Source organism: Melanerpes formicivorus, unplaced genomic scaffold, assembly GCF_026170545.1.
Source record: "Melanerpes formicivorus ecotype bairdi unplaced genomic scaffold, bMelFor1.0.p_v2 SCAF_1, whole genome shotgun sequence".
In the NCBI taxonomy this organism is placed as follows: domain Eukaryota; kingdom Metazoa; phylum Chordata; class Aves; order Piciformes; family Picidae; genus Melanerpes; species Melanerpes formicivorus.
Window position 1 is genome coordinate 2,234,217 of NW_027142353.1, and position 22,099 is coordinate 2,256,315.

At 38.6% G+C, this 22,099-nt stretch overlaps 1 protein-coding gene across 6 annotated transcripts in view; it reads right to left on the reverse strand.

The window, feature by feature from the left end:
* Window positions 1-8,592: 8,592 nt before the first annotated feature.
* DACH1 (dachshund family transcription factor 1) overlaps window positions 8,593-22,099 on the reverse strand; it is a 384,340-nt gene continuing 370,833 nt past the window's right edge. For all 6 annotated transcript variants that reach the window (XM_068151468.1, XM_068151561.1, XM_068151642.1 and 3 more), the window contains one exon: window positions 8,593-11,439. In XM_068151468.1, the coding sequence (XP_068007569.1) occupies window positions 11,402-11,439 (38 nt within the window). In that variant the 3' untranslated portion in view covers window positions 8,593-11,401. The remainder of the gene's footprint in view (window positions 11,440-22,099) is intronic.

Here is a 22,099-nt window from a genome sequence, read left to right on the forward strand (position 1 = left end):
TGTTGGATTTATTGTATACATGCAGAATAACTACAGGGGATGTACGGTTAGCAGGTAAAGCAGTGACTCAGAAAAATGTCAGATATGATCAGCAGTGGCTGCTGCTAAAGTGATTCATGCAGTCTCTGCAAGCTCCTGTTCTGCTTTCAAGAAGGAGGTCAGCCAAGTGGATGCTCCTGTTGAGCTTTCTGTGGTCTGCAGACTGAGAATTCCTAGATATTACACTGCTGAGGGCTGATAAAATGTGACACACTAGATAACATTTTTTTAGTGTGTGTTTTGGAAATTGATATAAAAATTGCTAGGGGAAAAATATATTACAAGAGTGCTATTGAATTAAAACAGCAAAATAGAGAACTGGTGGAATCTGAGCTCTTCTATTTTTACCTGTGTTCCTGTTAAACTTCATTTCTTACATACAGCAATGGAAGAGTGGGATGAAAATCAAAGAAGAAAATAGATCTTTTTAACCTTAATGGAACAATATTTAAGAAAATTACAACTTTTAATACTCTACAATCTCCACAGTGCACAGAAGCAAACTACAGTTCCAAAGATGTCACTGCTACTAATGTTCTTGTTTGCCAGAAGCTCATTTGCTATGGCTAAATGCTTGCTGATTCAAATAAAAGCAGCTCACCAACAATTCACAAAATAATTTAAATTGAACTTGGTCATCTTAGGTTAGAAAAGAATTGACTTAAATTGAAAAAGGATTAAACCTTGCTCAAAACATAGTTTGCTCTTTCTGCCCCAAATTAGATACAAAGGAATGATATAATGGCACTCTCTTTAATGACCACCACTTAGAAGAATATGCTGCATTTGTTAAAAGGCTGAAGTATTTTTAAACTTGAATATAACATAGAGCTATAGACTATTAGAAAAATGCAAGTATAATAGGAGGTTCCAGGGTCAGTAGGAGTTCTAAGCTAAGTGTCTGCTATTGTTCTCACAACAAAATACACTCCTCATACAGTATCAAAGATAATCTTTTTGTATGCTGATAGTGCTTTAGTAAAAGGAAAGCACTAGTCATTATTATCACAACTTGTCTCTACTCAGGTAGCACCTGGCAGGAAAAAAAGAAAAACTCTGTTTGAATCAATAAATATTTTATTTATTAATTTAATTGTAACTGTAATTCATGCACAGAAGATGAAGTATGGCAAAGTACAATATCTCTGATGCCATTCATGTATCACTTTATTAGATGTCTTCCCAGTTATCTCATGGCCTGTTCAAAACCCTCATTCAAGCCAATGCTGCACCTACCAGTACTGATTTACCAGGTCCACTTGAAACCTGAACCTCAGTAGTTTAGACTCACAGAACTCACAGAATCATTTTGGCTGGAAAAGACCTTTGAGATCACTGATCCAACCATTACCTAACTCTACCAAGACTGGTGCTAAACCAACGCACCAGGGCAGTCCTCTGCTCTCATTCCTTCTGCTTATCTGAGCAGAGTGGAAACAAACAGCTTTGAAAAGACAGAAATAAACAGCTCTGTGGCCTATGCAGCGAATCAGATAGCACATACCCAGCCCAAAATATAACAGAGCCTTCTTCCCCGTTGTTGAGACCAGGAAGCAGCACTGATCACCACCATGGCTCGCCTGTGCACATAGCAGTCACCCCAGTGTGGATTAGAATAAACCTTTATTAGAATAAACCAAACCAGGTTGGAAGAGACCTTCAAGATCATCGCGTCCAACCCATCAACCAATCCAACCCACCCAAACAGCTAACCCATGGCACCAAGCACCCTGTCAAGTCTACTTCTGAACACCTTCAATGACGGCGACTCCACCACCTCCACGGGCAACCCATTCCATAGCACAATCACTCTTTCTGTATAGAACTTCTTCCTAATATCCAACCTGAATCTCCCCTGGCGCAGCCTGAGACTGTGTTCTCTTGTTCTGGTACTGGTTGCCTGGGAGAAGAGACCATCATCCGCCTGTCTACAACCTCCCTTCAGGTAGTTATAGAGAGTGATAAGGTCACCCCTGAGTCTCCTCTTCTCCAGGCTGAGCAACCCCACCTCCCTCAGCCTCTCCTCATAGGGCTTGTGTTCCAAACCCCTCACCAACTTTGTTGCTCTTCTCTGGACTCGTTCCAGCAAGTCAACATCCTTCCTAAACTGAGGGGCCCAGAACTGGACACAGGACTCGAGGTGTGGCCTAACCAGTGCAGTGTACAGGGGCAGAATGACCTCCCTGCTCCTGCTGGCCACACTGTTCCTGATGCAGGCCAGGATGCCATTGGCCCTCTTGGTTGCCTGGGCACATTGCATGCTCATGTTCAGCCTACCATTGACCAGTACCCCCAGGTCCCCCAGTACCAGTACCCCCAGATAAACCCAGTAGGGTTTATCTGAAGCAGTTCCAGTCACTTGGTGGGTTTCCGCTGCTGATTGCTACAGCACCAGGGAAGAAGGACTGCAGTATGACATGATGAAATGACTGCATGACCTACCATGGCATCACCAGCAATGAAGTCTCCATCAGTTGCCAGTCTTGGTGCTCTACAGAGCATCAGCTGCTGAGAGACCTGTGGTCCACTTTGCAGGTGGCAAAATCTAGATTATATGCTTTTGCATAACTATGTTCTGCCAGGAAAAGAAACTGCTTTAGGAGCTTGAATGCACACCACAAGAGCAGATGCAAGACAAATTGATGATACAGAGGCCCCATTTTGCATAAAATATTGCTAATGTAGACTAAGTAGTCACAGCTTGATGTGCATGGGGAAGAGGAAACAGGACCCTCTTTAGGCTCTTTAAGCTATCATAAATAGTGCCTGAGGAGCATTCAGAACAGCCACGGCAATGTTTATTAGGCTTTACATACTTTGGAAAGACAGATTATTTATTACAGCTTTGAATTAGGCATATGGAAGCTGCTGCACTTTCTTTTCAAGCATTTTGATTTCTGAAATCCATACACTAATTTTGTGCTATAATGTTTTTAATTTGCCCTTTTTTTTCCCTGTGATTGCTTATAGGTTACTTTTGCTTTTCATAGAGATTTTGTTGCCAACCCTTAATTCACCATCAAGAGTGTCTTCTTATCAGTGCCATGTATACACCTACAGCATTGAAAAGATTTGAGTCAAAGGCAGATGGGATAAGATCTCACCTGGAAGAAACTTGAGAATTAGACCTTTTTATTATTATTATTTACTGCCTCTGTAACTTCTGTGTAAGGTGGCCTGTGAACTTGTTCAGCTTCTGTCACTGAAATGGTTTCAAAGGATAATACTAGCATCTCTTTCCCAGAGGTGTGCTTGTTATTGATCAGTTCACAAAGAAGGTAATACTTTATCCCTGTCATTTTCAATTGTTAAATTGAGTTCAGATTGTTCAAGAGATCCATGTGGAAACTTATTTCTAGCTTCCAATATATCAACGCGTCATTGAAAAGCCAGATTCTGCAGCATCAGTTTGGTCACAGGGAACAAAAGCCAAATGATGATTAGTTGCTTCTGAAAGGAATTGAAAACGATGTCTGCTTGCCCAGGAGCCTGCTAAACGTATTTGTTTGCTGCATCTATATCTTACCAGGATTTTCTAATGAGTATATTTAGAATTCAATTTCTCCTTATTGTACTGCTACTTCCATCTTAACAGATGAAATCTCCTATTTTCCATCATCCCTACATTCTATTCAAAACTCTGATATAGCCTCCTAACCACAACTTTCCTTTTCTTCCCTTTATTTTGCAATTCATCCAGTAACTGGCACCCCCAAAATATGAGTGCTTTTATATCTACGAAATCCTTCCCCACTGAGACCTACCTAAATATACTTCTACTACGATAGAACTTCACAGCGAAGGTCAAAGACACACCTGAAATTCTCTCCAGTTTGAAAATGCCAGTTTTTAGCTTTCCAAACCTCAGCTTCCCGACCTGCATGGCAACACCTACTTGACAGACAATCCAACAAGCCAGATTAACTGTTTCAAAATCCTCTGTGTCTCAGAGTGGGGAAAAAAAAAGATATATATTAAAAATGCTATGGAATAGTTGGCTGCCTTGTAATACAAATCAGTTTCAGTAATGCAATTCTGAAAAAAAATGAAGTATATTTTAAAAGGAGGACATATTCCTGCTTATCATTTCCTATTTCCTCTATGAATGACTGGACAGTGAACCCAATAAAAACTGAGGGAGAATCTTCACTCTAAGTCCAGTTACTTCATCCTGAGTAGCTATCCTTTATGTATCAGGCATTTTGTTTATCACTTTGCCGTTTATTCATTGATAGATAATTGGTCTGAAAACCAATTGATGAAGTTGCTAGAGCTTTCATTCTTATTATTTAAATTAGCTATGTCTGCACTAGAAGAGGTGCTTTTTTTCATTCTTTCTGTATTCACTTTCTATATCTTCTTCCACATCTTGCTGTTAGTGCAGCTCATTCTTCTGGCCTCCTGATACGGAAGATCAAAAGGCTATGAATCCTTAAAGATATGTCAGCAAGTTCTATTCTAGATCTGATAACTGCTATTTATAGGATAAAATTTTGCTCCTCACTAAACTGGATAGAGAAACTTGTTATGCCTACAAGGGCATCACGCATATAAGTTTTCCAGTTCTAGAACCATAAAACCTGTGTTTGGAAGGACCTCTGAAGGTCAGCTAGACTAACCTCCTTTAAACTAGGCAAAGTTAGATCATCTTTCTCAGGGCCTTGCTCACATAAGTTTGAAAATCTCTAAAGATGGAGATCCCAGAAATTCACTAGGAAAACTATTCTAGTGCTTCATCACTCTCATTTTGATTTTTTCCCCTCTTATACAGAGCTGTACTTTCCTTTGTTCCAACTGGTATCTGTTTCTTCTTGTCCTTTTACCATACACAGCAAGATGAATCTGGCACTGTCTTTATGATCCAAATTTATAGGATTAACTAACGAATGATAATCAGTGTTACTGTAAGTTGGATGAAAATTCATGTTTATCACAGAATCACAGAATTTCTAAATCACCAAAATGTTAGGGGTTGGAAGGCACCTCTACAGATAATCAAGTCTAACCCCCACACCCCTAGAGCAGGCCACACAGGTGGGTTTTGAAAATCTCCAGAGAAGGAGACTTCTCAACCTCTCTGGGCAGCCTCTCCCAGTGCTCCATCACCATACAGAAAATTCTCCTCACAATGGAGGAGAAATGGAACCTCCTGCATTCTAGCACGTACCCATTGTTCATAGTCCTATCACTGGGCACCACCAAAGAGAGACCATCACCTTCATCTTGACACTCACCCCTCAGATATTTATAGACATTGGTAAGATCCCTTCTCAGCCTTCTCTTCTCAAGACTAAACAGCCCCAGGTCCCTCAGTCTTTCTTCACAGGAGAGATGTTTAAGTCCTGCAATCATCCTTGTAGCTCCTTATAGGACTCTCTCCACCAGGTCCCTGTTTTTGTTGAACTGGAGAGCCCAAAATTGGACACAGCATTCTGGTTGTGGTCTTACCAGGGCAGAGCAGAGGGGGAGGAGTACCTCCCTAGACCTGTTGGACACACTTTTTTTGGATGCACAGATTGTGTGCAAATTTTCCCAAATTGCATAGTAGGCTGGGCAAAGAGTAGATAGAGCAGTCCTGAGGACTAGAATTTGTGAATGCTGGATAGTGAGACGCTAAAGGCTCAAGGTGAGGAGAAAGTTCTTCACATAGTTATTGGCCATTGGAATGTGCTGCCCAGGGAGGTGGTGGAGTCCCCATCCCTGGTGGTGTTCAAAAGAGGATTGGACGTGGCACTTGAGGCCATGGTTTATTAGTCAGGAGGTGTTGGGTGATAGGTTGGACTGGATGATCTCTGAGTTATTTTCCAACCTTTTTGATTCTTTGATTCTATGATTTTAAACATAAGCCAGAAGTTTAGGCTTGCAGGTCAGAAAACTGATTGTATCCTGGGCTGCATTAAAAGAAGCATGACCAACAGGTCAAGGAAGGTGATTCTCCCCCTCTTCTCTGCTCTTGTGAGACCCAATCTGGAGTACTGTATACAGCTCAGGAGACCTCAACATAAGGACATGGAACTGTCAGAGTGGGTCCAGAAGAGGCCCATGAAGATAGTCAAAGGGCTGAAGCACTTCTCTTATGGAGATAGGATGAGACAGTTGGGGTTGTTCAGCTTTGAGAAGGGTCTGGACTGACTTTATAGCAGCCTTCCAGTATTTGAAAGCAGCCTACAGGATAGCTGGAGAGGGACTTTTTACACTGACATGTAGAGGTAGGACAAGGAGTAATAGCATCAAACCAGAAGCTAGATTTATATTAGACATTAGGAAGATGTCCTCACCATGTCTTCAACACGAGGGTGGTAAGGCGTGGGGAAAAAAGCTGTAGAGGCTCCAGCCATGGAAGCGTTCAAAACCAGACTGGATTAGGCCTTGAGCAACCTGGTCAAGTGGCAAGTGGCCCTACCCATGCCATGGGGGGTTGGAAATAGATGATCTTTAAGGTCCCTTTCATCCCTAATGATTCTGTAGTTCTATGATTCTATTGTCCTTTGGATGAACATTTGCAAAGTTTCTAAGTACTCTGAATTTTTTTATTCATAACTTGTTTTTTTTAAGAGCTTGAATTTCAGAAAGTCTTTTGTTTCCTCTCCCTTTGAAAATAAAGCTTTTAACAGAAGAGGCTTATTGAAATGGTATGATATTGACACATCATTACTGATCAGAGTGAGCTTCTCTTCAGCAATGGCAGACTATTAGATTCCTGAGTATCTTGTGCATTACATGGATGGCAACTACTGAAGAAGTAACTTTCACAGAACCCTTGAGGTAGGATATTTTATTGTAGGAAAGGCATTGGAAATGTCTGAAGTTTGGCCAACCAAACTAGAAGTATCTGTAATCAGAAGTCACGCTTGAAAATCTTGGCCTCAGGCTTTGTTTATTGCACAGTCTTGTATCAAATAACATGTAAGCAAATAACAAATGAAGCAATTTTCAAGAATTTATAGCATCTTCAACAAATAGAGAGGTTTACCTTCCAAAACTCAACTCTAAATCTCTTTCTTCCTCAGCTGTCAGTTCCACAAGGATTTTCCTAAAATTTTAGGCATCTAGTTACTGTCTCCCAAGTTTCTTCAGGATCTGACTATGACCTGCTATTAAGTTACAGCATGATATATTTAGGGCAACCTATTCTTGACTTTGTTCTGAGCTTTGACAGAGCTGAGTTTTACTGTAACAAGGAGTACCAACATCTAACTAGCTAACAGTCCACCCAACCTCAGCCCTGTTGAATTTCACCTACTGCAAATGGATGAAACAATGATTAATGAAGATAGGGTGGAAGTTATATTAGGGTAGGTTCCCTCCTCATGAATGAAACTATTTCCTGGGCGGCTTAAAAGGAAGATTGCTAGTCTGCTACTGTAAACATTACTCAGGTTTGGTAGTGAGTTGGACTGAGAGATAATTTTTTCCCCTGCTATACTAGGGGTTTATATCGGGGTTGTTGAACATGACATAGCTCAGATACTTACTAATGAAGACATTCCAGACATTTTAATGCAGATGGGAGGAAATTGTGATTGCCCTCTACATAGCTTACCAAAATCCCAACTAACTAGCCAGCAAAAACAACCTGCTGGAACCCAGGAAGCCGGTCAGCTTCACACTTGCAGTCCCCAAGCCCACTTAGGGATAAGGAAATGGGCTGGTATAAGAAAGCTAATCTCTTCTGCTTTCTTTAACAAACCTGCTCCCTAATGAAAGCAGAAGCATTCATGTAGGGATAGTTCAGAAATGACAGAGTATGGGAAGGGAAGGGAAGGTAAGGCATGGCCAGGCAAGACAGGGCAACAATGCTGAATATTCAAAATCAATCATACATCTCTGACTTCTGAATTTCCTATAAGCAAAAAAAATTTACTTCCATATTTGTTCTTGAATAACCATTTTTGTCTTTAAAAAAAGCCTCCTTCTCCCCCACCCTGCCTTATAATGCCATTTAAAGATATACTCAGCAAGTGTTACTTCTTCCCCTTAATGGCTGTTTAAATGTTTAAATACTTGTTGTCTGTTAAAAAACGTGTTATGATGGCAAAGTTGCTGAACACATTTTATCAAGTGAAGGAGATCTGAGACAAAACCAGCTGGAATACTCCTGCATTTTTGTAGTTAGGGGAATAATATGTTTTGTTCCATCAATGTGTCCACTTTACATTATTCAGCACAAAGCTTTGTGAAATAAGAATCATGGGAATATCACAATATAACAGAAAAAGGTACAAATAACAGCTTCATAAACTGAGAAATGTACATAAATAAATCATGTAGATGGGGGCAGTTTGCTTAGCTGGCAAGAAAAAAAAATATGGAAAATCTGCTTGTTAAACAATAACCACAGAGTGTGCTTTTATGATGTTTTTCACCACAGTAATTCATATTAGAGATAGAAGCAGTTGCATGTTAAATAAAATCATTCAGCATTGTTCTCCTCACATTACAAAGAGCTGACTTATGTTGTTTTTAGATGCCTCCCATTAGAAAGTAAATATTCCTCTGATGTTATACATTTCAGAAAATTTAATAAAGATGAACTGTAAATAAAGTCACAGGGAGATTTCAGACAGTTTTATTAGCAGATTGTTGAAAAGAAAAGAAAATTAAATACAGTAACAGTAAACGTGGTTCTCACATTGAAACCAGGCTCAAATAACTAGGCTACCATAGAAAAATTTCCAATTCTTGCATTATGATGTAAAAACAGATTTTTGTACAGATTTTGTACAACAAAATTCGTAATAACTTTTTTTCATTTTTAGAAAACTTTAAATATATAGATAAAAATAGACAATTTTCATAGGTCCTACATGAAGATGAGTATGTTCTGTTCCAAGGGCTTGCATAGAGCGCAAAATGTGGTTATAATATAGAACAACTAGACATTAATATCTTTAAGATTACAAAAGCATATAAACAATAACATGAGCACAACTTTTCTTCATATTCTATGCAAAAACAAACAAACAAACAAACAAACAAACAAACAAAAGTCCAAATCAAAACCCCAAATCAAAATACCAACCCAAAACCTGTATAACTAAAGAGGGGCAAAAAAAAATAAATTCAACTTACGTTACCATTTCGTGGTCTGTAATATTTACATTGTTTTAAGCAAGATTCTTTCTAAACATCCAGCTTATAAATTGGTTCCCCCTTAATCCTTAACATTTCCATTTAGGTACCAAGCCAAACACTGAGGCATTCCCAAAGGTCTTGAAAGTATATACTGTAAAACTACTAAACCTACTTACAGGTGACTCTATGCAAGGAGCAGAGCAATGGTAGATGCCACTACAGATTTGAGTTGTAGGCTTTTAATTCTCTTTTGGGTATGAATGATTCAAAAGCTTGCCACAAGTCCATCTAACTTTACAGTTGTTAACCCTTTAAAGACTGCATATAAAAAAAACTGGAGTACAGAATCCCATGTGTTTAAGCAACTATGAAAATTATGAAAGAATCATGGTTAGAAAATAACGTCGCTACAAAGTATTAGGTAACAATATTTAATGAAAAATATTGCTCAATATTCCTTTAAAACAAAAAAAAAATAACCGTGATGGGAGCTTTGTATATACATCTTTCTATTGTTAAAAAAAGGTTTGTGGTGGACTAACTATGAACTGCACAAAGCAAACGTGTACCAGTAATGCGAGGAAGACCTACAAACTATAGAAGCTCAGTGTTAAGAGTTTAAAAAACATTAGTTTCTTTGTTTTTAATTTTTTTTGACAAAATAATATTAATATCCAATCAGAACTATTTTTAAAGAAATATTTGCTTTAAGTTAGGCATCTTAGACATTTAAGGTTTTGATATGTTTCCATGTAATAAATAATATTTTATATGCATAAAACATTAGATGAAGAAAGCATAATCACAAAACTTACAGTAATAGCACTGATTCACAAAATCAGTCTTTAAAGGGGTAACCCAAAAGTACGCAAAGCAAAGAACATAACTCTTAGTAATGTAATAAGCACTGTGTTGCAGCTTACTTCCAGTTATCAGCACAAAGGTGAAAACACATATTGTAGCTTTCATAAAGACAGTGAAAGTAACACATAACCACCCATCCCCAAGACAAGGCGGGAGGGACAATAGACTTTAACTGTATCACTCAGTTCTACGTGGAATTGGACTGATACATCAAGTGTTTGTTAGGTTTTCTTTTCTTTTTTTAGCAACATTGACGTAATATGACATTAACATATAAAAATATTTCTGGCATTTTGACTTGCTGCTCAGCCACAGTCCATTCTTAAAAGTGCACTAATCAGGGCACTAAACAGGGCTCAATATATAAATAAAAGTGGCTGATACAGACTTCTGACTTGTTACCAGATGCTTAAGATCTCATTCAGTAATACTGTGACTCCAGGACAAATATTTACATGCCTGCATGCGTTAAAACTAGAAAGGTGTCTTTCTGACCAACAGGGTGACAAAACAATATTATCTAAAATTTTCATTTCCTAAACTCTAGATTTCTACTGCATACATAATACCTTCCTTGTGTGATTTGTGTTATATACTGTACATGTGACCAACAGTTCGATAAGAAGCAAAGTCCTTTATTTCATAAACCCCTGCAAGTTCGCAATGAGAAATTATTACTCTTTTTATCGTATTTTTTTTTTTATTTTAGGAAAAGAGACTTTGTGAACAGTAAAACAGTTTGTTTACATTCAGCATTTCTTTTCACTTACACAAAATTCCATTTCACTTAATGCAGTCTAACATACATGTGTTGGTCTCTTGGAAAGCATGTGGAAAAATGTCTTTAGAAGAAAACCCATGATCATAGTTTGAAAACTGAATGTACCTCTTTTTTTTTTTTCCTTTTACCTTTTTTGTTGTTTTTTTTTTCCTTTTTTTCCTTTTTTTTTTTTTTTTAATAAGAATCCTCTTATGCCCTCTATAAGTTCTGAGCTGTCTTGCTGGTTTTGGTATGGTATAACAGTCTGGAAGTGTACTTGGACACCGTTGGAAGGATCATTTGATGTGCTCAAATATAGAATCATCAGAGGAGGACAGAGTCTGCATTCCTTGAAAAAGGGAATACTCAGCCTTGTTCGGACCCACCTGTAATTTTGGATACAATAGTCCGGTGCAGAGACACAGATTTTCATGTAAGAAGAGTGCTACTGTATGTTTACAAACATTCTCTAGATCTCCACGTCAAGCCACAGGAGATAACCAAAGGAGGACACTCTTGCAGAATTCTTTACATTTTTAAGAACGTCGATAAATGAAGTCGAGGAAGTTGCCTTGAAAACTCTTTATTTCCACAGAACTCCTTATGAGCCAGTCTTACTGCAAAGTTCTTTACTGTAGAACAGGTATCTTCAGCAGGAAAATTTCAATACATGACAGTAGTTTTCAAATAAAGTCTTCCATCTAAAATACGAAAAACAAACATTTGCTTTATGTATTTATATCTGTAACTAATGGAAAAGAGGAAAAAAAAACACCACAAGACTTAAAACCTCAGAAGAAGCAGTCCTTCCATAAATCTGAAAGGTATATTATAGGTTCATAGATTCATGGAATGGTTTGGGTTGAATGGGATCTTACGTTTAAAATAAAAACCAGCCAAACAAACAAACCCAACAAACAACAAGAACAAGAACAAAACCAACCAACGAACCTAAAACACAAACAAACCCAAACCCGACTATCACCATTGCAGTTTCATCTGACAGTGGTCAAATTAACTCTGTTAAAAATCCCATGCACTTTGCAAGTCGTGAATGCTGTAACACCTTCTAAAGCTTTAATATATGCTGCACTCATATCAGTGCTCTGGCACTAGGAATGTAGGTGGAGCCCCTGTGTGTGTGTTTTTACTGATATGCAAACTTAACTGAATAGTGCTGAACAGCAATTATTTCCTTCATGGTTGCATGCAAGAATCTTCTTGCATGCAATCGTTAGTACTCCCATCACTAAAGGCATAGCTCATACTTTCTGATTTAGCCATGTTGTTAAATATACCATGTAATGTAACCATTGTGCACATTTGTAGCTATTTATATAGAATCCAGCATAAGATACTTAATCGGTATCAGTGAAGTATAGCCTCCTTCCCCCCCAATAAATGAGATTAACTGAATAATTTGTATGTTAAAGATGTATGCACGTCTCTCTCAACATTTTTTTCCATCCAAGTGAGAAGCACATATTTAAGTGAGATATGTGCAATGGAGAGTAAATGTTGATCCAGAAAAACTTGGAAGAGAACATTCTGCCATAAAATATTTTCACTTATTCTACAACTCTAAAACTACATTTTTTTCTTCAGTGGGGACATAAACATTTTATATGCATCTATTCTCAGAGTAATACAAAGATTTCTTTTATTTATCTGTTTTTTTTCTTAAGCAGGCAACAAACAGAAAAACTTCTTAGATTTTCTGCCTGTAGGATAGAAAGCTTTGCTCCCTTCTGAATAAAGCACATTATGAAGGATATTAATCCTCCGCAGTGCATATTTATGAAACACTATTTATATTTTATAATGTAATGTTTCTGGAAGCACAAGCTGTATCTCAGTTCTAGAGGTCCCCATAAAACTTTTCTCCCGGTCCAAGTGAAAGCAGCAAATATTTGTAAGATTTCAGAGGCTTTTCTTTCTGTTTCCCCTCTTTTATTACAAATAAATCTTTAAAATTCTTACTAGATGTAAAGGAAACCAACAGTGTGAGATATGATGAAATCTTGACATTTTTGGCTACCATTGAAATGTATGGCATCACTTCCACAGCCTTACTCCAAGTGTCAAGACAAAGTTTAACTTGAAAGCAGGCAAGTGTACATCACATACAGCTGTAAAAATTCATCCTTTCTGCACATCTCTTTCAAATTTTTGTTGTCTAATTTCTATCAGATGTTGCAGATAGAGAAAATGGTAAAACTGTTCACTGTGACATTCTTATGTAGTCTCCCTCTGGTTTTCCTTTTACACCACTAGTTTTCTTTTGCAAGCTTCTAGAATGTACTCCCTTTTGATACTTCCTCCTGTCTTTACATTTTCCTGTTCCTTTTTTCCTTTTCCCTACATTATTAATATTTTTTTGGCAGAGCAGATAACTTTCCCACCACCTATACTGCCTCCACTCAGAACCACTTCAACATTCTCTTTGCTCTTTATGGTCTTTGTACACTAAAGAGAGATAAAAAGAAATTGAGTAAGACCTTGCCTTAAAGACATTTTATTTTTATTTGAGGCATGAAGAGCAACCAAAGTGCATTAGGGAATTGAGAGGAAAAGGGAGCTGTTGAAATGGAGCTTGGTAAAACCGAAGGCAGGGTAAGCCCTTTCAGAGAAAACCTGCATCAAGTACAGGATAGCCAGAGCGGGCTATAGTTGCATATAATTCTCCCAAACATATTGAATAAACACAGTAGACATTTACAGCCCTAAAGCTGTCTGGATACCTCTGTAGGAGAATTACTCTGCATATATACCAGCACTTTGGCTATCCTGAATGCACACTTGTTAATGAATGCTATGCATAATTCCCACACCTAAACACTAAGATAACATACAGCCAGTAACTTGTATTTTATTTTACTATATTAGGTCTCTATATACCTTTTAAAATAAAATATTTATTAAAACATATTTTCAATTAAAAATACAGCTGTAACAAGCAGAATCCTTGTAGTAGCCAATAAAAGATGAGCAATATGCACAGAACAGCAGTACGTTTTCAAAAGTCAGCTCTATTTTTCACTGCTTCAGAACCCAATCTGGCACTGAAGTCAATAGGATGTTTTTCACTTTTAATGGAAGACACTCTCAGATCCTATATTCTATATCCTATATGCACAGACAACAGGAAAAGAAATGGACAGCTTTTCCAAACATCTTCCTTACAGTGTAAGAGGATATTTGTTTATGTAACTTAAAAACATGTATATAATGGATATAAATCACCTGTACTAATAATAGACTTCAAATGCCATGTAAGAATTCAGCAGTTGATCTAACAGCATTACTAGGTTTATTATAAGGCGTACATTCTCTCTTAACATATTTGACTAATTCCCCTAACATATGTGAAAACACCACATTAAGACACTTCCACTTTAAAATAAATCCTGCCATATTATGATATAGATAAAGTAATCCCATGACTAAGTAATACTGAGTAATGTAAGTTGCTCAAAATTGTAAACTAGTTCCTTTATTTTCTCAAAACGAGTCATGAAAGAATGAGGTGCAAAATTAATACACTTTCCTTTAGAACCTATAGTACCAACATGGAAAATAATCACCATAACTGTGGAACTTCCCATTACCCTCTCAAATCATCATTTCATAGTATCATAGTATCATTCAGGGTTGGAAGGGACCACAAGGATCATCTAGTTCCAACCCGCCTGCCATGGACAGGGACACCCCACACTAGATCAGGCTGGCCAGAGCCTCATCCAGCCTGCTCTTAAACACCTCCAGGGACGGGGCCTCGACCACCTCCCTGGACAACCCATTCCAGGGCTTCACCACTCTCATGGTGAAGAACCTCCTCCTCACATCTAGCCTGAATCTCCCCACCTCCAGCTTCATTCCATTCCCCCTAGTCCTATCACTACCTGAAGTAGTAGTGGGAGAAGATGGAGAAATTATTTCTTTAGGCTTTGTACTTTTCTTCCAGCATGCCTTAGTGTGTACCTGAGAAGTTAATGCAGCTATTCATGAAAACTACATGTGAAAGCAGCACTGCACTTTAGATATAGAAGGACTTCAAACTGTGCTAGAAAAACAGAGGAAACTCACGGCTTCACAGAAGAATGACAACCTCGCATCATGATGTGGTGACCAAATACAACACCTATATCTGATTGCTGTCACTTTTCCTTTTCAGACTCCTATTCTCTTCTTCCTAACCACATCTCTCAATTGTCATCCTTCAGAGATTCTTCTGATACGACTGGAACGTCTCTGCGTTGTCAAAGCCACTGGAATGACTTCGCCTCTAGATGTAGCCAGTGTTCCTATCTGAATACCAGTGGAGCATTACCACTGACAAGCTTTCAGGACTTCAGGATTAAAATCACAAATGAAATCTACAAATCATGAGGGTAACCAGTGATCAGCAAATCAAGCAAGTTCACCCTTTGTAACACATTGTGAAAATGTCAATACTCCTAAGTCCCGAAAGAGCATGCCTGTGCTTCCTTCCTCATCAGCTTTTATTTAACAGTTACATACATATATGTGTGCGTCTGTTGCATTAATTTCCACCGTTAACAAATGAAGAATTTGCCTGTCTGCATAAAAGCAATTTTATGTAAAACAAATATGGAATGTAATATGCACACAAACACAGATACATGCACACAAACATATACTATACTAACACACAGAGAGTGTTCTCTAAAAGTGTTTACAATGTGGGAGTATATTTTTAAACCTACCGCAAATTGTTAATCCGTGGCAAAGCTTCTCAAATTTACATACTGTTATATACAATATAAATACAGAAAACTTGCTTTCATTCTTAGGAAGTCAAGTGAAAACACAAACTGGGAAAATATTGCTAAATTTCTAAATAAAACTGTGCATGATTAGCAGATTGTCATCTGTTTTAATTGCTCTTTTGCAAATGGCAGCATTCAGCAAGATCACACAAACTCATGCTAGTAACTCAAACTGAAAATGCCACTACTCCTAAATCTCATTTGTTTGTGTCCGTGGACTGATATGGCAGAAACTCTACCCAGAGTGAAGGAGTATTTTTTTTAGAACAATCTTTTTTTAATTAAGACTTATTTTGAGGTTTTTGAATGAACATGCCCAAATAGTTAAAAGGTCATAAATGTTACAAAAAACAAACAAATGGAACTGGTATTAATGTTTGCGATGCTGAAACAAATCATATGCCTTGAAATTAATTCCTACAGAGATGTCAGATGGGGAATGATTCACACTAGTGTTCTGTGGGCAGCTTATAGTAAGTATCTCTATGGGCTCATAATTTTCTGAGATAAAAACATAAACCCACTCAAATATTATTCCCATTAATATGCATCCTTTTAAAGTGACAAAAATCTACAATGAAATGTTAAGTTTGGTCTTAGGCTACTAATTAAATACATCACCCATTAAGATGGTAATGAATGCATTTCTGCCACTCAATGTAAACAGACACTGTGGCTGTTTGCCATGCAATACTTCAGTTTGCATTCTGAGAACTGCTTTTAAAATAAACATAAAAACAGTGTATGCTGCATACTGCAGTCTTTGGTTTATAAAAATCTACAAACTGACATCAAAGTTGCTGTGTCACACGTGAATTCAGTTAAAGCTTTCTGAGGAACAGTCTTGTTAGTAAAAGAATAAAGTATTTCCCATAATTAGGAGCTTTAGGGATAAGAACCACCAATAAACCAGCCAAAAAGATCCCACAATCACGTAATGATAGGAGTTGGAAAGGACCTCTGGGAAGCATCAAGTCTGATCCCCTCCCCCACTAAAGCACTTTTGCCTAGGTCAGGTTGCACAGGAACATGCAGATTTTGAAAGTCTCCAGAGAAAGAGACTCCACTCTTCAGGCAGTCTCTTCCACTGATCCATCATTCTCAAAGTTAAGAAGTTTTTACTTAAGTTTAGGAGGAACTGCTTGCGGTTTAGTTTGTGCATGCTGCCCCTTATCCTATCACTGGGCAACGCTTAAAAAAGTCTAGCCTTAACAGATACTGTAGCATATCACAGACAGGTATTAAGAAAGAAACCCACCCAGTCCAGGCTAAAAACAGACTAAAAGAACATGGAAAATTAATATGTCAGAAGGAGCTCTGGAAAGTTAGGTCAATAAGGTTTGGCTATTTTAATTTCTTAAAATTTATTTTTAGTTATTAGTTTTGATGACCATAATTAGTGAGGTTTATACTATTAAGAGCCAGCCCATGATCCAGGAATCCTTACATCAAAGTAGCCCAAATTTTAGTCAATGCAGTTCCTAACTACAGTTAATATAATTTTGCCAAATATGCACATGCCAGTGATATAAGCTGATCTTCACTCAAAATAGGTCTTAAGGATATTTAAATGGTGGAGCTACTTATTGTTTTGTGCTTTCAAAGTAAAGAACATCTACTTGTTCCATGAGGAGGTGGTTGGAACTCTCCTCAGCAGCTTGGATCCCCACAAGTCCATGGGACCAGATGGGATTCATCCTAGGGTGCAGAGAGTGCTGGCAGATGAGCTGGCCAAGCCACTCTCCGTAATTTTCCAGCAGTCCTGGCTCACTGGAGAGGTCCCAGAGGGCTGGAAGCTGGCCAACGTGGTGCCCATCCATAAGAAGGGCCAGTTGGATGAACCAGGGAATTACAGGCCTGTCAGCCTGACCTCAGTGCCAGGCAAGATCATGGAACAGGTCATCCTGAGTGCAATAACACAACACTTACAGGATGGCCAAGGGATCAGGCCTAGCCAGCATGGATTTAGGAAGGGCAGGTCCTGCCTGACCAACCTGATCTCTTTCTATGATCAGGTGACCCGCCTGGTGGATGTGGGGAGGCCTGTTGATGTAGTCTACCTGGACCTCAGCAAGGCCTTTGACACCGTCCCCCATAGCAAACTGCTGGCCAAGCTGTCAGCCCATGGCCTGGACGGGAGCACACTGCGATGGGTTAGGAACTGGCTGGATGGCCGAGCCCAGAGAGTGGTGGTGAATGGTGTCACATCCAGCTGGCAGCCAGTCACTAGTGGTGTGCCCCAAGGATCAGTGCTGGGCCCTGTGCTCTTTAACATCTTTACTGATGATCTGGATGAGGGCATTGAGTCCATCATCAGTAAATTTGCTGACGACACCAAGCTGGGAGCAAGAGTTGATCTGCTGGAGGGTAGAGAGGCTCTGCAGAGAGACCTCGACAGGCTGGACAGATGGGCAGAATCCAACGGCATGAGATTTAACACATCCAAGTGTCGGGTTCTGCACACCAGCCACAGCAACCCCATGCAATGCTCCAGTCAGAGTGGCTGGAGAGCAGTCAGGCAGAGCTGGACCTGGGGGTGCTGGTTGATGGTAGGCTGAACATGAGCATGCAGTGTGCCCAGGCAGCCAAGAGGGCCAATGGCATCCTGGCCTGCATCAAGAACAGTGTGGCCAGCAGGAGCAGGGAGGTCATTCTGCCCCTGTATACTGCACTGGTTAGGCCACACCTCGTGTACTGTGTCCAGTTCTGGGCCCCTCAGTTTAGGAAGGATGTTGACTTGCTGGAACGAGTCCAGAGAAGGGCAACAAAGTTGGTGAGGGGTTTGGAACACAAGCCCTATGAGGAGAGGCTGAGGGAGCTGGGATTGCTCAGCCTGGAGGAGACTCAGGGGTGACCTTATCACTCTCTATAACTACCTGAAGGGAGGTTGTAGACAGGCTGATGATGGTCTCTTCTCCCAGGCAGCCAGTACCAGAACAAGAGGACACAGTCTCAGGCTGTGCCAGGGGAGGTTCAAGTTGGATGTTAGGAAGAAGTTCTATACAGAAAGAGTGATTGCGCTATGGAATGGGTTGCCCGGGGAGGTGGTGGAGTCGCCGTCATTGAAGGTGTTCAGAAGGAGACTTGATGGGGTGCTTGGTGCCATGGGTTAGCTGTTTGGGTGGGTTGGATTGGTTGATGGGTTGGACATGATGATCTTGAAGGTCTCTTCCAACCTGGTTTGGTTTATTCTAATAAAGGTTTATTCTAATAAAGGTTTACTTTAGGTTGATTTTATTGAAAAGATTAACAGATCTGAACAAGCAGATGGGAACTTAATTCCCAACTCTGACCCTGAAATGATCTATGATATAACTTTTGTGCTTCTCTGTTTTTTTTCTTTCAACCTTTCTCTTTCTTATCTTTCTCTCAGTATCACAGATTCTGTGCACTGATGATTTCTCAGTCTGTTGTCTTGTCCTTAATAAGGTACAACAGTGTTATGTGAAATCTCTAAGCACAACACCAGCAAAAATATCACACACATACAGTGTAAAAAAGTTAGCAAAATACCCCCATAATTGCATATATTTGTTTAATTGAAACCATAGGGGTTTTTGGCTCATAAACATTAATTTAGAGTTCATCTTAATGGCTGGTGACTGTACTGACCTGGATTGAGAGTCCTTTTTAAAACACCATGTTGCACTGCAAAATCCGAGGACTAGCCCATGTGCTCACTGAAGGCAGCAGAGACTTTGTACTGAAATTCAGGATATTCATTCACACTGTTGCCGCACCCTACAGCCATTAAAAACTGCTAACCTCAGTTCTAGCAAGCTGAGGCAATTATGAAGCATTTCTGACTGAACAAGGAGAGATGGCACGGCAAGTAAATGAAATAACTTCTAAGTTAGTGCAACACATATTTTGTAACTTAAGAATCATTACAGCTCTTCTCCTCAACGCCTTATAAGATATAATGTTGGAATGAAAATTATGATGATCCACTCTCAGTCCAAGAGGTTAGAAGAAATAAAATCTTTGTGAGATTAAATGGTGCTACTTCTATTTAAATAAAAGCTTCCTACTTACTCTAAAGAACATAATAAGTTGTGTTTCCTGTTAGGAAGTAGCTTTATTGAAAATGACAGCTATTTTCTCAGAAGTTATTTCCAGGCACCTGTAATCTAATGAGGTTTGTCCCTTTCAAAGAACAGTTGTACGTGCATGCCCGAATGCACACAACCTCTTCAGCCCAGAGCTGATAAAAGCATCTGCAAGCCATAGCTCAAGCACCCTTAAATTATATAACTGGTTGGTTTATTTGCTTTAATAAGATGGGGCAAATGTGAATCACAGTGTATTTCTAACCTTGCATTCAACCTGGTGTTTTAATCATTTGGAGGAAGAGAAGCAAAACAAAAGAAAGGGATGGTAAACAAATGGTAATGATTCATGTGATATTTGATAAGACAGCAACAGGAAGTCAAAATAAAAGCAAGCAGATTGTGACAGATGGAAGGGATCTCAGTCAAACTGTAACCTTTCTTCAAAATAACCCAAAAACTTAAAGGAAGCAGCTAATTAAGGACTAAATGTATTTTTGTGCGCTCTTCATATATGTTATTCAAATTTGAGACAAAAGAGGATTTATTCTCTACTGAAGCAGGAAGATTAAAATGGGAGTCTAACTTTTTAATCGTGGGAAAATAATTTATGATGAAGTTGAGTGTTTCTCAGAGTTTGCAGAGTGCAGCTGAGGACAGAAAGCCCAGTTTTTGTCAAACACTCATGAGATCAAATTGAAAATAACTTTCTGTAATTTTCCTGATAAAATGCAAAACAATATGTTGTGAGGGGAAAAGACTCCTCCTAGTGTATGAGGTTAATCAGAGCACCAAAGCTTTACACGACACTGAAAAGGAAGGACAGAGGTATCCATATAGTCCTGATAGGAAAAGCAGAGCATGCATTCGGGAGCACAGACGAATCCCCTTGCCTTCTTCCGAAGCAGAATTAGAGCGGAATACAGGAGATGCAGAGGAGCAGGCTCAACTGATGAGGCTTTGAAATTTGAGCAATTTGCTCTTCAAAAAAAAGTGCTTACACAGTTTTTATGCAAAGATGGGTGATTTCACATTGAATGTTCAATAAACTCATGCAAATATGAAGTATGTAAACATATTTGGCCAAACACTATCCTAGTTTGCCCTTTGTATAACACCAATAAATTAGCTTCAAATTTGCATATTGCTATTAATCATACACCTTTCATTTATCTACTTAACATTCATGTACAAATATATTTGTGTTAATACTCAGTGCAAATATGCAGGAGACTGAGATGTTAATATCTTTCTTTTTAAAATAATAATTTATACTTAAGAGATTTTAATTCTATGTTTGAGTTTCCAGACATCAAACTAAAACACGGATATATAAAAAAAGACAGTAAAATCACCTTTTTTACAGCTATTTTAACTATTGAACTGTCAGGAGCTTCTTTCAGTAATTTTACCATGTGTTGCAATCAGGACTATATGTTTTTATGATATCACTGAATACTGTGGGAGCAAGCTAAAGGTCAGAAATCTGATGTTTAGTAAACTAAGCAAGCAACGGACTACCTGCATATGTCACCTTCTATTATGCAAAGATCATATAGAATACATGGAGCTTGCCATTTTGAGGACTGAAAAGATTGACCTAACAAGGTGAGAAATTCTTTGAAATAAATAGATTTGAAAAATCACACTTTTATTGTTGCCTTAAGAACTTAGCAACCCCTTTCCAATTTGTATAAACAGAACAAAGGCATATCCAAATAAAATGACAACAGAACTGATGATTTACAGGCACTGAACTTGAGTTGCTAAAGCATTTTATCTTGTCACTTCTGACGGTTAAAAACATTGAAATAATTAAACTAAAACACACAAATAAACAAACAAATACACACAACCTCCCCACCACCACCAGGTTAAAAAAAACAATCCACCTTCACCTAAAGAATCATGCGGAAAAGTTATTAAAGAATGAAGTCACCGCTAAATACAATCCGCTAGTGAGCTTCCACAGCTCATTGTGATCAGTGCTGTGTGTAACACCCTAATTTTTGTGCTGAACAATCTGTCCCGCATTAAACAGTTTTAAATTTTGTCAAAAGGTGTGCTTTATTTACTTATGTCTTTTCAGAAACCTAAACCAAGTAACAAGCAGCCTTGGAATTGATAGACTAAAATTGAGAAAGAGTTGAGAAAGAGTTGAGTATTGGAATGTGCTTTCGGCCTGATACCTTCTTGTAGTTTTTAAAAATTTTCTTATACAGTCTTTAGAATAGAACAGAACAGAACAGAACAGAATAGAATAGAATAGAATAGAATAGAATAGAATAGAATAGAATAGAATAGAATAGAATAGAATAGAATAGAATAGAATTAACCAGGTTGGAAGAGACCTTTGAAATCATCACATCCAACCTATCATCCAACACCACCTAACCAACTAAAGGCACCAAGCACCCTATCAAGTCTCCGGCTAAACACCTCCAATGATGGTGACTCAACCACCTCCCCGGGGCAGCCCATTCCGATGGGCAATCATTCTCTCTGTGTAGAATTTCTTCCTA